The sequence below is a fragment of the Pangasianodon hypophthalmus genome, chromosome 16 (genome assembly GCF_027358585.1).
Source record: "Pangasianodon hypophthalmus isolate fPanHyp1 chromosome 16, fPanHyp1.pri, whole genome shotgun sequence".
Taxonomy (NCBI): Eukaryota; Metazoa; Chordata; class Actinopteri; order Siluriformes; family Pangasiidae; genus Pangasianodon; species Pangasianodon hypophthalmus.
This window is the reverse complement of record NC_069725.1, coordinates 2075719-2093078: the sequence shown is the minus strand read 5'-3', so window position 1 is coordinate 2093078 and position 17360 is coordinate 2075719. Positions and strand designations below refer to the sequence as shown.

The 17360-nt window shown below is 40.8% G+C and overlaps 1 protein-coding gene across 3 annotated transcripts; it reads left to right on the top strand.

The window, feature by feature from the left end:
* Nucleotides 1-1242: 1242 nt before the first annotated feature.
* On the top strand, nucleotides 1243-16302 carry ncoa6 (nuclear receptor coactivator 6). 3 transcript variants are annotated; one of them, XM_034311774.2, is made up of 15 exons: nucleotides 1243-1394; nucleotides 2890-3161; nucleotides 4350-4505; nucleotides 4659-4781; nucleotides 6108-6230; nucleotides 6321-7151; nucleotides 7257-7394; nucleotides 7493-8972; nucleotides 9074-9192; nucleotides 9709-13026; nucleotides 13219-13248; nucleotides 13961-13991; nucleotides 14358-14399; nucleotides 14791-14942; nucleotides 15650-16302. In XM_034311774.2, exons 2-15 carry the CDS (start codon nucleotides 2894-2896, stop codon nucleotides 15700-15702), a joined length of 6864 nt encoding a protein of 2287 aa, XP_034167665.2. In that variant the 5' UTR covers nucleotides 1243-1394; nucleotides 2890-2893; the 3' UTR covers nucleotides 15703-16302. The 3 variants fall into 3 exon arrangements, with proteins under 3 accessions (XP_034167665.2, XP_034167666.2, XP_034167664.2); XM_034311773.2 differs by having other exon boundaries at nucleotides 1247-1394; nucleotides 2847-3161; XM_034311775.2 differs by lacking the exon at nucleotides 14358-14399 and having other exon boundaries at nucleotides 1246-1394; nucleotides 2847-3161.
* The last annotated feature ends 1058 nt before the right edge of the window (nucleotides 16303-17360 follow it).

Below are 17360 nucleotides of genomic sequence, written 5' to 3'. Positions count from 1 at the left end.
AGGGAAGTCCTGTTCTTGGTAACGTTACTGTGGTTTCTCCATTTACTGATGATGGCGTTCACATTATTCCAGTACATCTAATGTTTCTGAAATTCTTTTGTACCTCTCTCCTGATTTATTTTTCCTGCAGAAACAGCTGATCTTTATTTGGGGTTCATCAGAATCACTTCATTGATGACAGCCGTATGATAATTACTTTTATACATGAGTTTGAATGTCACATGACACGATATGACATGATTTATCTTGATTTCATTTTTTACCTCAAAAAAACCTGCAGTTTTAACAGAGATGTGGAAACTTTCATATCCACTGTACATACACAAACTAAGATTTAGCAACAACAAATCATGCACATCATGGATATATAAGATTGAATGATTTTTTTTTTTTTTTTTACATAAATAGTAAAAGTAATACCAATACTAGAAATACTAAATAGTAAAGTTGTAATTTATTTTTAAAATTATGTTGTTGTTTTTTTAAGATCTGGTTTACTGGTATGCTGATTACATACTAATTTTGTTAGAATACAAATTTAAAAATTCCTCTTCTTATCATTATTATTATTATTATTCTTGTTGTTGTCGTCTATTTTTTATTTATTTATTTTACTTTTTTTTTTTTTTTTTGGCCTCGCCAAATGTGGCCGGACCAATCACGTACGGCCATCTCATCCGGGCATTCGACTTTCTGCACAAACCTAAATTAGCAAACAACGACTTCTACCTATTTACTTTTAACAAATATTTAACTTCTTAGTCGTAAAAAAATAAACACACAAAACACAAATAACATCCAGAAACCCCACACGAGCTAGCTTGTAGCTAATATCAGACACACGCTAACGCTAACAGATCGCGCAGAGATTTCTGGGATATGTAGTTTTTAGACAATGTTTGCACTAGAATCAACGTCGAAATTGTTTGTTTGAATCGTTTGTAACTGTTCGTCTACCACGAATATTAGCTGTAGTATATCATCAATGTCATCTGGAGTTTATATGTGAAAACTCAGAGCAAAAGAAATACGTTAAAGTTTAATGGATGCAAAAAAGTAAAGCCTACAACAGAAATGAACAGAAGAACTCATTTCCGACACCTCCATGACGTCACACCGCCGTTGTCGTAAAGTTGCCAACGCCAAGCGCGACGCCATTAGCGTAATGTCCGTTAACGCTTAATGGCGAACGCTTCCGAAGATGGCGTACATACGGTTTGTGAATACTGGTAGTTGCAGAGGCCAAAGTGAAAAAAAAAAAAAACAGTTCGCTGAAGATTATGAGATTTGTGTGAGCTGCTCTGCTGTTAGCGTTCGGCTAGTTAGCATACACGTTAGCTAGCTAACTAAACTCTTCTTTGGGTTCATTTTTCCTCCCCAAATGGACTGATAAGGTAAAAGCGTTATTTTCTATCCCTTTAGCCTTGTTTGAAGTCTGTAGCAAATAATTAGAAAGGCTAAAAATTCTAGATAAACATTTTAACCGGCTAGCTTAACCGAGCTTAGCTCAATTAGCTAGCCGTGGGTGCTACTTGTTGTTTAGATAGCGAGCTAGCATATTTAAACTTTAATTATTTCCTTGTTAAAAAGTAGCTCTATTTTAATGTTTAGTTTGCATGAAATAGCTAAATACGTTTGTCTGAATTTGGTCAGGAATTAATCGATATAAACATGCACAAGTCTGATTAAAAAAAAAAAAAAAAAAGAAAAGAAAAAAAAAAACAAGCGCACATCATTTCGATAATTTGCTACAAATATATTTATAGTATTCATTTAAAAGAAATAAATGTTTTAAGAAATAAATCTTTACATGCACAAATTAGATATGGTTTATTTTATATATATATATATATATATATATATATATATATATATAGAATTTCAAACAAACTATAAAGTTAATTTATGATATTTTTCTGCTATTTTGTCTATTTATTTAAAGTCTACAGTGATGCACAGATCTAACAAACACTTACAAGGTTATTTTATTGATTTGTAGTCTAAAGTGCATCACAAAAATCTGACCATTATAGTGCAAATATAAAACAATACATTACACTGGATTATACTACAGAGAGTCGGATTCTGGATTGTGATTGGTCAGAAGGTGTTGATTAGTTTTCTTTAACAGCAGCTCTGACAGTAGTGCAGGTTTATACGAATGCGTACGCTCCGATACGTTATCGTCTCTATAGTAACAGCTCACTCACAGGGACGCGTACGGCGGACGCTCCGCGTGATTGTGTTTTATTGTCGATAGTTTCTGTAAAGAGAAATGTGTTTGTGTGATATTTATGGAAGGAGTCTCCAGTGTCAGAGGTGAAGCTGTAACTTTAAGTTTTCCGACATCTTCAGGACAGAAGAGTTTACGCTTTGCGGTTTCTCGGTAACATGACAAGCTGAGTTTTTTTTTTTTGTTGTTGTTGTTTTTGCTTATTAACTTTTAACGTTTATAGCTGCGATAAAATTCCACAACATTAAATGTAACTAGAAACACTATGACACGCAGTTCATTAATAAATGAATCATCGGAATCATCGACAATTTGCTGTGGTGTAAGAGGAATAAAACACTTTGGAACATGACGTTATAGGAAAATAATCATCTTCAGGGTGGTAACAGTGACTCCGCTTCATCACACCATCCTGTCGTTGTTTAGTTTACTGTAACAGCACAACACTGAGGGTTTTATTTAGACAGGCAGGTGTTTCTTGTGCTGAAAATCGTCATGCGTCGTATGTTGAAAATAAATCGCAAGAAGAAAAAAAATCTGTATATAATTTTTTTTGCTGTACGTCTGAAAAGCCTTTTTTTTTTTTTTTTTCCTTTTCTCATTCCAACAACAGCAAATACCCAAGAGACCTCACAACTTCCCTTTTTTTTGAAAAGGGCCATGGCGCAGCAGCCCGGCCCACCTGAGATCACCTGGTGCACAGGATCTCCCGGGGTCGCTCCGAGCACAGAGGACGACTCCGGATTGGAGGACGGAGATGACGTGTGCGGTAATCATGGAAACAGCGGCCCGGCTCGGTCCCCGCATCCACACGGAAAAAAGGAATGTGCCACTATCTTCGTCGCTTTCAAGGGAAACCTCGATGACGACGACTTTCAGCAGAAGCTCGACACCATCTTGAACGGGATGCCGCAGATGCTCTCACTGGGTGAGCGCGCTTTGGGTGTTTAAGAGAAGTTTACGATTTCTAGGATTTCTGATTAATTACGATATATATTATTATCTGTTATGATATGATCTGATGTATATAAACATATATTAATATATATTATAATACTTCAATTTTGTGTATTTACAGTTGAGGTCAAAAGTTTACATCTCCCTTTCAGAATCTGCGAAATGTTTATTATTTTACCAAAATAAGAGGATCATACAAAATGCATGTTATTGTTTATTTAGTGCTGACCTGAATAAGATATTTCACATAAAAGATGTTTACATATAGTCCACAAGAGAAAATAATACCTAATAATAATAATAATAAAAAAATAATAATAAAAAAATTGTTACCTGAATGATCCACAGCTGTGTTTTTTTGTTTACTGATAGTTGTTCCTGAGTCGCTTGTTTGTCCTGAACAGTTAAACTGCCTGCTGTTCTTCAGAAAAATCCTTCAGCTCCCACAAATTCTTTGGTTTTCCAGCATTTTTTGTGTATTTGAACCCTTTCCAACAATAACTGTATGATTTTGAGATCCATCTTTTCACACTGAGGACGACTGAGGGACTCATATGCAACTATTACAGAAGGTTCAAACGCTCACTGATGCTCCAGAAGGAAAAAACATGCATTAAGAGCCGGGGGGGTGAAAACTTTTGAACAGAATGGAGATGTGTACATTTTTCTTATTTTGCCTAAATATCATATTTTTTCATTTAGTACTGTCCTTCAGAGGCTACAGAAGATAGTTACATGTTTCCCAGAAGACAAAATAAGTTAAATTTACCCTGATCTTCAAATTCAAAAAGTTTTCACAAAGTTTTGTTGTTTTTTTTTTAAGCAAAAAAACACAGCTGTGGATCATTCAGGTAACAACACAGTATTAAGAATCAAGGGGATGTAAACTTTTGAACGGGGTCATTTTTATAAATTCAACTATTATTTTCTCTTGTGGACGATATGTAAACATCTTTTAGGTGAAATATCTTATTCAGGTCAGCACTAAATAAACAATAACATGCATTTTATATGATCCTCTTATTTTGATAAAATAATGAACATCTTGCAGATTCTGAAAGGGAAATGTAAACTTTTGACCTCAACTGTACTTATATATCTTCCCCGCACCTTTTCACACTACATGCTCCATTCATACTGATTTGTATATTTACCGAAGGACCCGAGAGGATGGCGCCCCAGCGAGTGGAGCCCTGGAACAGCGTGCGAGTCACGTTTCATATCCCGAGAGAAGCCGCTGAACGCCTCCGCCTCCTCGCTCAAAACAACCAGCAGCAGCTCCGGGACTTGGGGATCCTATCAGTGCAAATCGAAGGTGGGATTTTTCTGGACTGTTCGATATTTTGTTGCTAAATCTATTATATATTGTGACACTCCTTCACATCATATACTTGTTAGTGTACAGTTATTCCTTAGCCTGTTTTTTCTTGTTAAAAATATGTTTTTTTTTTTTTGCGTGTGCTTACAGGTGAAGGACCCATCAATGTTGCAGGTGGTCAAAACCGAGGTCAGGAAGTCAGAGTGAACGGACCTATCGGGGCACCGGCGCAGATGAGGATGGATGTTGGGTTTCCTATGCAACAAGGCCCTGGTAATTACATAAAACATCCAAGTGGAAAGGGTTTTTTTATTAGTATTGTTGTCTAAGGCATGCCTTTATCAGAATGTTTTAAGGCGGCTCGGATTGTTATGGCTTTAAAAATATCTATAAAGTACGCTCTGACTTTAAAATGAAAGGTTTTAAAGGTTTTAAAGGTTTTATGGCTGAACATCTTACAGTCAGAGATTTCTTTTCTCCAACCGCCAGCGTGTGTTTAAATGTAAATTTACATAAAACAGCCTTATGATGGGATATAGACGGGATATAGATCTTTTTTATTTTATTCTATTTTTAAATTTTTTTTTTAGTTTTGAGTCACATCAAGCAGTTTTTACCGCCAAACAAAGGGGAAAAAAAACAGAGGAAGACATTTACGACACATTGAATCGAAAATATTTCATTGCCGATATTCCATCATTGCAGTGTGACCGAAAATAGCAGCGTCTATTTTTCGGGACGTTCACCGGTACTTGATGTGATTTCCCGCTTTAACTGTGGCTGCATGACGCACAGGCAGTTCAGATTCTGTTGATTTTCTGCGTCCAAAGCGACAGCGAAGGCAAACACCGTCTTCGCCACCAGAGTTACACCAGCCTTCCATGTATCTTCCATTTCATATGGGTTAGGGTTAGTGTTAAATAAATTTAATCTAGAGTGCAAGCTTAGCTAGTTAGTTTGCTTATATTAGCCAGGACTGGTAAGAGTGTTATTGTGGTGACAGTGTGTGTTACGTGAGCAGCCTGTTTTTTTTTTTTTTTTTTTTTTTCCCTCTCTCTCTCCATTGTGGTCTATCCAAGGTGCAGCTGATGCAGGTCTGCCAACAACAAACAAATCTTCCCCAAATCCAACATGAGAGTGATTGTTATAACAGTTATATGTAAAGTTTATAAAGTCGTAAAGATGTATACCCTGCCTGGGTTAAGGTTACTGGGATCTACTCCTGAAGCCAGGCCTGTTGTTGGTGTCTGCAAGCGAATGTCTAGTGACCCGGTGACCCACGTAACCTGGTCAGGCTCGGCCAGAAATGGCAACGTGGAGCTATCTTGTGGGGGCAGTTACAGAAGTTATAAAGTTTATAAAGAATAAACACTAAGAAAAGATTTAGTTTGTTAGAAATCAGCTAACTGAGTGAGACAGACAGTTTTAGTTTGTTTTTAAATGTGTGCTGTTCAACGTATGCTCTTGGCATACAGTAATAACATGTATTAATAAGCTATTAACTGTTGTAAGTGTGCTGAGTGAGGAATGTTTTTGCTGTTTGAATCAATAGATCAGTGCTTAAATAGCTGTAATAATATTTAATTATTTTTTCTTTAGCTGGAATGCGGATGAACAATCCCTCAATGGTGCCCTCTGGTCCTGGCATGGCTCCACAGGGTATGGTGCCTGGCAGTAGTGGACAGATGCACCCAAGGGTACCAAGGCCAGCAACTCAGTCAGGTGAGAAATTGAAAATTGAATTTTTCCACCTGACTACAAATACCTTGTTGAGAAGTCTTTATTACAGTGTTTTGTTTTGTTCTCCTTCAGATTCAATGGATCCCATGATGTCTGGACTCGCTTTGCAGCAGCAGCAACAGCTCCAACACCCGCAGGCACCGCACGGTCCACCCACACCTATGGGCCCACAGGGACATCACATACAGGGCATGCAACCAAACCGGCAGCTCAATCCGGCAGCCCTACAGCAACTACAGCAACAACAGCAGCAGCATCAACAACAGCAGGCTCAGTTAGCACAGTTAGGTGGTGCTCGGGGCCCGTTCAACCCTTCAAACCAGATGCCTGTCCCTCCTGGTTGGAACCAGTTACCTTCTGGTGTTCTCCAGCCACCACCTGCTCAGGGGTCTATGCCTCCAAATTGGAGAAAAGCTCCTCCACAAGGTCAGATAGGACAGCGTCCTCCTTCTTTGGCATCTGTGCAAACACCAAACCATCCTCCGCCACCATATCCGTTCGGCAGCCAGCAGGCTGGGCAGGTTTTTAATGCTATGGCTCAGCAGCAGCAGACAGCAGGGGCAAACCAGTTTGCAGCCCCTCAGCCTAAAGGTCCCCAAGGAGTTGTGGGCGTTGTTGGCCCAAGGCCACCTCCTCCCTTGCCTCCTGTGTCTGCTTCACAGGGCAACCTCGCTGCCAAGTCCCCTGGATCCTCATCTTCACCATTTCAGCAGGGTTCACCTGGAACCCCACCTATGATTGGACAAGGTCAAGGTCAGCTAGGTCCACGTCCAACAACTCCCCAGGGGTTCCCGCAGGCAGTTGGATCCCCAGGCAGGGCTGTGTTAGGGCAGCAGGGTAATGTTCAGCCAGGCTTTATGGGAATGCCTCAGCATGGCCAGGTTCCCCAAGGAGGGATGGGAGGTATGCTTTCTGTTGTTGTGTATGAACATGAATACCAAGGCTTATTCAGTTTTTGCTTTCAGCTCTGTAGTACAAACTAAAATTAAACATGTATCTTGATCACAGGTATGCCAAAACGAATGCCAATGGGGTTCTCAAATGTAAACCAGAACTTTGCACAAGGACAAGTTACTGCAAGTGGGGCAGGAACCCCCACAGGTGGTACCCTTCAGCTTCAAAGTGGCCAAAACATGGCTCATGCAGGTACAGTCTTTGTGAGAACCGTTTATTGCTAAATCAGATTGGTTGTTTAATTTTTTTATTTATTTTTTTTACATACTTAAAGCAAAATTTTGTTGTAGGTCCACAACCTTCAGTCTCAACACCAAACCACATGCAGCCCAATTCCCTACAACCTGGTGGAATTGGCCATCACGGCGGAATGGCTCCTCAGCCTCCATCCACCTCTGGTGGTGGTATGGGACAACCTCAGTCAGGTCTACAGACCCAGATGATGGGCATGCAGTCCCAGCTTCAAAATCCGCCTGTAGCCTCTTCTCAGAGTCAAATGGTGCAAGGCCAGGCAGGAGGTCAGACAGTCCTGTCTCGGCCCATGAATCAAGGACAGAGAGGAATGACCCCTCCTAAACAATTAATGCCTCCACAGGGACAAGGGATGATGCAGAACCAGGCCCAGCTTGGTGGGGGGCAGGGGCACCAAGCATTACTGATGCAGCAACAGCAGCAGCAGCAACAACAACAACAGCAGCAGCCACAGCAACAGCATCAACATCAGCAACAAGCATCACAGCAGCAAAATGCTATGATGGAACAGATGGTAGCCAACCAAATGCAAGGTAATAAGCAGGCTTTTGGGCCCAAAGGTCAACCAGCTGTTATGCCAGGTCAGATGATGCGAGGCCCATCACCTAATTTGCAGGGCAACATGGTGCCGTTTCAGTCGCAGCAACAAATGACTCCGCAGCAACAACAGCAAATGGCTCAGTTGCAACAACAGCAGCAATTACAGCAACAGCAGTTGCAGCAGCTTCAACTGCAACACCAACAGCCACAACAACAGCCACAACAACAGCAATTACAACAGCTACAGCAGCATCAGCAGCAAATGGCACAGCAGTCTCAGCAGATCCCAGTGAATGGTAATCCCAACCAACCATTAGGGATGCATGGCGCTCAGATGCGACTTGCAGGACATTTGGTCCAGCAACAGCTCCAACAGCAGCAGCTTCAGCAAAAACAACAGCAGCAGCAGCAACATCAACAACAGCAGCAGCAACACATGATGCAACAGCTACAACAACAGCAGCTACAGCAGCAACAACTACAGCAGCAGCAGCAGCTTCAGCAGCAGCAGCAGCAACAACAGCAGCAGCAGCAACAGCAGCAGCAGGCTGGTCAACAGCACCCACATCAGCTCGGAGACGGCACTGGAAGCACAGGTGATATGAACCAACAACAGATGCTTCCTGACATGCAAATGCAGCAGCAGCAGCAGCAGGGTATGATGGGAGGTCCTCAACACATGCAGGTGGGCAATGGACATTTTCCTGGTCATGGCATGCCTTTCAATCCTCAGTTTGCTGGCCAGATGCCCATTGGTGGACAAACAGCTGGGTTTCCAGTGAATAAGGATGTGACACTGACTAGTCCCTTATTAGTTAATCTACTTCAAAGTGACATTTCTGCCAGCCAGTTTGGGCCAGGTGGTAAACAGGGAGCTGGTGCGGTTGGGGTTAACCCACCCAAACAAAAAAAGAAGAAAACACCTCGTAAGAAGAAACCTAAAGCAGGCGAGGGGCAGCAGTCTGCTGAAAGCCTTGGGTAAGGAAAAAATATATGTATTATAGTAACGTTTATCTTTCTAATTAATTATCTAGGGATATTTAATATAAGCATGTAAAACATGTTTTTCCTTCATACAGAAGTTTGGATTCAGTTCCACAAGGGCTGGATGATGCAGAGTTGCAAGGTCTAGGTAGTGATCAAGGAGCTGGCACGGATTCTTCCAACTCAAAGCTCCCTGAATTTCCTAACCGGCAAGGTAAGAGATTTCAGAACATTTCAGAACACTCCCTTTGACAAGAATATCATGCAAGAAGTGGATTGTGAGCAAGATTTAATTTATTTGTTTGGCTTTTTAAATACAAAGTAAGGCTCTCAGGTTGTACGAACCTTAGGGGGCAGTGGTACCTAACTGGTTAAGGCATTGGGCTACTGATCAGAAGTTTTTATGTTCAAATCCCTGCATTGTCAAGCTGCCACTGCTGCACCCTTGAATAAGGCCCTTAACTTTCAACTGCACAGTTGTATACCCTTTCTCAGTTGTAAGTCGTTTTGGATAAAAGCGTCAGCCAAATGAGGTAAATGTAAGCATAGGTTCTCTTCTCAGGTGTGCCAGTGGTTAATCTCATATGAAATGATTTGTGAATTCTTTTTTAAACCATGGCTGCATACAGGCTTGAAATATGTCCATAGTCTGTGATGATCTTGCCAAGAGTTAGCATGAAGGCCACTAGTTGGGTATTTAAACAGTTGCAATACCTTGTTTCCATTTTAGGCTTTTCTGGACAATCAGGAGATCAGGGGGTTTTGCAGCAAATGCCGCTCATGGCCCTGCAGCAGCAGCAACAGCAGATGCAGCAAATGCAGCAGCAGCAATTACAACAACAAATGCATCAGCAGCAGCAGCAGCAAGAGCAACAACAACAGCAGCAGCAGCAGCAAATACAGCAACAGCAACAAATGCAAAAGCAACAGATGCATATGCAGATTTCAGGTCAACCTGGAACACCACAAGGGTCACAACAAGGACAACATCAGATCCATCCACATCACTTACAGCTTCAACAGCAGCCACCACAGCACATGCAGCAACAGCAACCACTGACACAACAGCAACAACAGATGATGATGATGCTTAAAATGCAGGAACAAGCAAAGAATCGGCTCCCACTTCAACAAAGTGGCCATCCCCAAAGAACTCTTGTTAATCCCGGTGATCCTGCACAGAGAATGCCTGTATCCCAACAAGGAAACATGCCTGTAATGATCAATTTACAAGGGCATGGAGGTGTCCCACCCTCTCCAGAAAAAGCCAGAGGCATACAGCCAGTAATAAACTCACAGTTGACTGCTGCAGCTAGAAGAATGCCCCATCCAGACATTGGGCAGGGAACCCCAGGAATGACACCAGAGGAAGGGTCAGGCACCCCTAACTTGCAGGACAGGGCATCAGTTGAAATGGCGCCTCAGGCAGGGAGTGCCAGTCAACAAAATGTTGTCAACCAAGGTCCTAATTCTCATCTGTTGAAGTCTGTGCCTTCATCAGTCACTCAGCAACCAGGAGCAAGTCCCCAGCAACAGCCCCAGCAAGCACCAATGGCCGGCCCTCTTCATTTTCCCAGTGCTCCTTCAACTTCCCAAAGTTCTCGCCCAAAGACTCCAAACCGTGCCAGTCCTCGACCATATCACCATCCCTTGACCCCCACCAACCGTCCACCGAGCACTGAGCCTTCAGAGATAAATCTCTCTCCTGAGAGACTGAATGCATCAATTGCTGGTCTTTTCCCCCCAAAGATTAACATCCCTCTACCACCCCGACAGCCTAACTTAGCTCGAGGTTTTGATCAACAAGGTCTAAACCCTACCACTTTGAAAGCTATTGGACAGGCTCCACCAAGCCTTGCATCTCTTACCAACAGTAACACGAGTGGCAATAATAGTGTTCAGGGTTTTACACAAGCTAGTAATGCAACTAGTACAGGTGCAAAGCAAGAGAAACAGACAGTTGGGGGGCAAACAAAGCGAGCTAGTCCCAGTAACAGTCGACGATCTAGTCCTGCCTCAAATAGAAAAGCGGCCACTCCCAGCCCAGGAAGACAGAAATGGACTAAGAATCCCCTAACCTCCATACCAAATCAACAACAAATGACAGGTTCCCAAACTGTAATGGCCAGTGCTTCTTCAGTCCTCCCAAGTCCCACTGCATCTATATCATCAGTAGGAACTCTAGATTCCCAGCAAAGCCTAAACCCTCTGCAAGCACTCCCTAGTAATTCAGATGCAATGAGAGATAGCCAGGGACAGGCACCACAGCTAGACCCACGTCAGACTGCACAAGTGGAAAGAGATCAGTCTGCTCTTAAAGTGGCAAATCAACGCATGCCATCCCAGGAGCCAAAAATTCAAGAGCCTAATATGCCACCTGAGCAACCATCAGAGGAGATGCATCAACCTCAGAAGCCACCACTGCAAGAGCATGGTTCTGCTGTTACAGCATCTTTTAGAGATGCCCCAACATCCCTCAATCAGTTGCTAGATAATTCAGGCCCCTCATCCACAAAGCCACCAAAGGGTACGCCTCCAGTAGGTGGAGATCGAGCGTTGGTGGAACAAGAGAGCCAACGTAACCCCAGTACCCCACAGATCAGTGATAGTGGGCTGCCTTTGCCCACTAGTGAACTTGAACAAAAATCCAAGGTTGGTTCAATGGCTAGCCCAAATGTGATCCAGACTAGCAGTCCAAGCCTTCAGTCATCCTCTGGTGTATCCACTGTTAGCCCAAGTTCAGCTTTGTTTACTAGCTCTGCTTCAAATGCTAACCTACATCCCAACCCTTCTGTTAGTTCAAATCCCAGTACTAAACCTATTACAAGTATGTCCCAAACAGTCTTGCATAGACCCACATCATCAGGGTCCACTCAACCAAATCAAATAACAGTTTTTGTGACATCCAATCCCATTAGTTCTGCTGCTAGCACAGCATCTGCAGGGCCTCCAGCCATCGTCTCAACTGTGCTTGCAGTACCTAAGAACATAAGACCTCCAGAAGTGCATCAGTCTGCTCCTACTCAGAATCGTCCTCCACAGTTTATCACGGGACCTGTCATTTTCCAAGTTCCTGTCTCTGTACCATCAAGTACCAATGTCGTTTCTCAGCCTGTCACTATGGTTGGGCCCATACAAGTATCTGCCAATATTCATGTCACTCCTGCTACAGTTTCAGGCGCATCTTCTACTCTGTCTGTCCCTACGGCAACACATTCTCCTGTTGTAAGCATAGCCACAAGTCAGTCAGGTCGTGCCATGATTGGACAAATCCAAGTGCAAGTGCCTGCAAGTCAGGCTTCCTCTCTAAACACAGTCCATTCTTCTCAGCAAGAGAGCACTTCTGACACCCCAGTCTCAAAAATAAGTCCTTTAGGACAATCATCATCTTTACAGCCTAGCTCATCTCCTGGTGTTCCCCCATCTGTTCAACAATCTCTGGCATCTTCGCCTGCCTGCTCCAGCCCAGGGACTACTTCTGTTGCCCGCAGGAGTCCCCTCTCACAGCCACCAATAACTATTGCCAAGAGCAGTCCAGTCCAAAATGTTCCGAGCAAGACTTCCACCCCCCAGACTACAACCCAGTCAGGAAAACCTATAGATAGCGCACCATCTCAAGCCCCACCACAAGTGGTTACAAATGCAACACTTTCAAGTTCACTGCCTCCTCTCACAGCAGTCTCATCTGCACCACCTGCACCTCAGCCATCAGCACTAGTACCTACAGTTTCTTCTTCTGTACCCGTGCAGATTCCTCCACCAGTTTCCTCTTCCACCCTTACGCCCAGTCCTTCGGTGATCGCTCTCAGCTCTGCCGTGGTACCTCCTGCCAGTTCTGCTTCCAGTTCCCCACCAGTCTCGAGTATGTCTGCACCATCTGTTCCACCTCCTGCTTCTGTCCCACCAGTGACTCCTACACCATCTACTGGTCCTACAGCAGGGTCATCTCCACTACTTCCAGCTGTGGAACCACAGCCTTCCACAGTAATGAGCTTGCCTGAGTCAGCAAACACCACAGCACCTGCTGCAGATACTCCAAGTCTTCAAGGTATTCGCTTTTTTAAATGATTGTGCAAAGTCTAATATAAATTTTTACCAGAAATGAGTTTGGTTGGAAAGGATTGCAGGTTGTTGTCGAATTGTTAATAAGTTGGCATTATTGCCCAAAGCCATTAGAAGTGTTTTTCAACCCTGTTACAATGCTCAAGACTAATTAAATGTTGTTAATATGTCAATACAGCTCAGCCTGCACAGGAACAACAGCAAACTGGTAAACACCATTTCTTTTGTTATTTCTCACAGCAGTATTTGTATATTAATTTCACAATAGCGAAATTTCTCATTTTCACACGTATCTAAGACAAATCAAGCAACAAAAAGTCCTCTGTTATATTTATAGATTTGCCTATCTTTAGCAAATATGTGTATTAGCCCTGTATTTTGACAAACAATCCCCCCCCCCCCCCCCCCCCCCCATCATGACATCATGACATGTGACTGATGGTCCATAGGTAGTTTTAACTCTAAAAAGTTTAAGTGATGCCCACTGGAAGCCCCGCCCCCTTCATCGTATTTCGCACGAGTAATGTTGTGGCCGGCACTCTTGGCTCGACTTGATTTTCCCGCTTGAATGATGAACTGATTTGTTTTAGTAAAGATGTAGACACCAAAAAAAAATTGCATGCACAATGTCTGCTATGTACATAACATCTTTTTCCTAGAATAGAAAAGATGTGCTTGTAAACATTTCTAGTGCTTTCATCTTAACGCAAACAGATAAGTGGCAGCTTTTCCCCAAGCCTCTAGTGGTTACTGTAAAACCCTGTATATATGCGCACTCCCTTTTCTATCCAAGACAAGATCCCTCTTCAGCAGGACTATGCAGTAATCTAGTTTGGGATTGGCAGGTCTGTGTTTATCTGAAGCTGTCTCGTGACACAAGGTGGTAATCCATGTTTCTTTTTTTTTTTTTTTCTTTCAAGGAGAGGCAGCGCCCTCTGTGGCAGAACAGGGGTAAGACAAACTTACACAGAGTTTTCATCTTTTCATTCTCGTTTCACTATGTCAGCTTCTCTTTTGTTTGTTTTTTTTATGTGTAATGTCTAAGCATCTATTTTCTGTGATTCTTAATTATCAGTGTCATTATTTTTGTAAAATGTTTCTTTTATGTTCAATGAACGTAGTGCTCACTTTGGTTTAGTAGTAATATGAACTGATTTCCTGGGAATCACTAACTTTGGTGTCACAATCATTAAAATCATTTATTGACCAAATCACTCAACTCAAATTTGGGGATTACGGGTTTAAAAAAAAAAAAAAAAAAAAAAATGATGTTAAGCAACAAAGCAGTTTACCGCTGTTTTTCCACTTCTATAACAGATGGGCAAAGAAAAGAAAGACGCCCATCGACTTAGCCCAAAGGTATGTATATACCGAACCTGAAGATCCCCGGCACAGGTGTGTGCACAGGGCAGCGTCACCAGTTTAGTAAACGTGGTTGTGAAGAGGACGGACGTTATCTGGTTATCTGTGGTAGATGAGGAAAAACAGCAATTCCTGAATTGTAAAGAGGTTCCACTGGGGCCTGTAGGATCATTAATAATAACAATAATAATAATAATAATAATAGTAATAATAATAATAATAAGTTGGACTTTGACTGTGATACCTAAGTGAGACATGGAATACACTGCACAAACATTATCAATGCATACTGTATTAAATAAAAAGAAAAAGAAAAAAATCCTGATTTTGTCATTAGCATTCCACTCAGGTTGTTGCTGTTGCCCCACTGCTGTCCTGTGCTTTTTAGGGAAGCAAGAGGCCACACCGAAAAGGCAAAAGGCCCCAGCCGAAGGAGCTCACGGGCTGAGAAGGACACTGAAGAGGAAGTGCCTGACAATGGACAGAGAAAGAGGGCAGTCAGACCAGGGTCGGCCTCCTCCAACCCAGGGAAAGCTGCAGGTAAGATTTATAGCATTATACCACAGATTTATGGACTCGGATTGGTGTAGAAGGTGTTGATTATATTTCTAACCGTAGTGCATCTGACAGGTTTATATCATTATGGAGCTATACGTTATTGTTTCTATAGTAACAGCTCATTCATAGGGACATGTACAGAGAACACTCCACTGATTATAAACGGATTTTTAAAAAAATTGTCCATATGGTGAAGTTTCCTGTAAGGCGAACTGTGTTTATTTAATATTTTATGGAAGGAGTCTCCAGTGTCAGTGCTTTGTTACAGTAACTTAGAGTTTTCCGGACACTTTTGCTTTGCAGTTTCTCAATAAAAATGTTGTTGTTGTTGTTTTGTCGTTGTTGTTTTTGGCTGGTGAGGGAACGACTGTTTATAGCTGCTGTAACGTAAGTGAGAACGGGAACTAACTTGTTTCACAACATTAATTGGATTTAAAAAAATTAATAAATAAAAAAATTTGAATCGTTGGCATATTGCTGTGCCATGACAGGAATTTTACTTCGGGATGTTACTTTCTTTCGGGACGTTCTTTTAAATGAAAATAAGCGGATTGTAATAAACGCATACTTCTCTGTTCTCACATCTTTAAACGTTTTTATTGTATATTTTTTAACAAATACATTTGTTAATATCTGTGTTTGCTATAGAAAACCAAATGTAATTCAATTTTGTTTTTTTTTTTAAAAAGAATCAAACACTGGAGCGAGTCCCACGCAGGCCAAGCGAAGGAAGTCGAAGTGATCATGAAGCTTAACACACCTGTGAAATGTACATTTCTCTCTTGAACTGTTTTATCTGCTGTTTTTCCTGTAATCATGTTGCGTGTGTGTGTGTGTAGTAGCCATGTACAGAAACGTGTTTTTAAAAAGAAATTAATGATGTTTTTGTTCCCTGATACTAAGTGGTATCCTATTTACAACTGTGTGTGTGTGTGTGTGTGTGTGTGTGTGAGAGAGAGAGAGAGAGAGAGAGAGATGTGTCCTGTTTTTTATATATGCTGGATTAATCATGAAGCCTGATAATGGATTGTATAATAATGTTACAAAAATGGATTAAAATGGTTTTTTTATGTTTTTGTTTTTAAACTTCTTGTCCCTGGACATGGATTAGTAATTGTCTGCGCACTTCTCACCTCCTTGTTACTTGAGTACATTTTGTTTAAGTATGAAATTGTGATTTTTTTTTTTTTTCTTCTTCTTCTTCTTCTTCTTCTTCTTCTGTTCATTTGGGCAGCTAAATATTTTTTTTTTCTGTACCACCCTCTCACACACCTTCCCCACCCCAGAAACAAGAATCTCAATCATGAAACTGAAATTTAAAATAAAAGCTTGATTTCAACAACCTTGACTTGTGATATAATTAAAATCTTGGTGTGTAATAAAAGGAATGGATAATTATTTGTAAATAGGAAGTGTTTATTAAATATACAGTTCCAGTTAAAGGACAAGAATGTTTATGTGCTGTCAATGATTTATGATTTATTTATTTATTATATACACTACCAGTCAAAAGGTCGATCACATCTTTTCATATAAGGTTTTCTTTTTTTTCTTTCTTTCTTTCTTTCTTGTGTTTTACAAATTTCTACTATTTTTGAATAATTATATACACATGAAGACATTAACGATGTAAAATGAGACATATGGAGCAGTGACCAAGAAAAGTCTTAAATATTATTTACTAATTTAAAATTTTAACAATATTCCTGAAGAAGCTTGGATGGCATCTTCTCAACCAGCATCATGACAAGCTTCATCCTTCTTAAATGAACCGAGCTCCTCACAGCTTCTACATAAAACTACTAGTGATGGGATAAAACTATTCGATTTAAAGTAAATATTTATATACTTATTTATTTATGTATATATACTTATTCAAAATACATTCTGATTCAGAAATAAAGGTATATTTGGGTGCTAACTTCACTATAGACATTTGTTGTATAAGTGTCTTTAAGGCAATAAAATAAATAAATATTAAACTTGCGTCCAAACTTTGACTTAGTAGGATATATACAGACTCAAAATGAATGAGAAAAAAATATACAGATATAATTCTAAGAAGTATGTAGGAAAGTAAACATATAATATATATATATATATGTTCCCTATAAAGGGAATGTTTTGTTGAGAACTAGAACAGTATTTCATCACCATCTGAATTTGTGAAGCATTTACTTCCTATAGTTATTTTAAAAAAAGAAGAAGAAAATATAGGAACTGATGGATATTGAACTTTTGTCATGGACTTTCCACAGCGTTAAATCTAATAATAAATGGATAAAAAGTGTAAAGGCTTATTACTTTGATTATAATCTAAAAAGTCTAAATAAAATTTTCTTTGTCAAACTTTGTATAATCTTAAATATTAGGAACTAACTTGTATTACGAAGGTTGCAC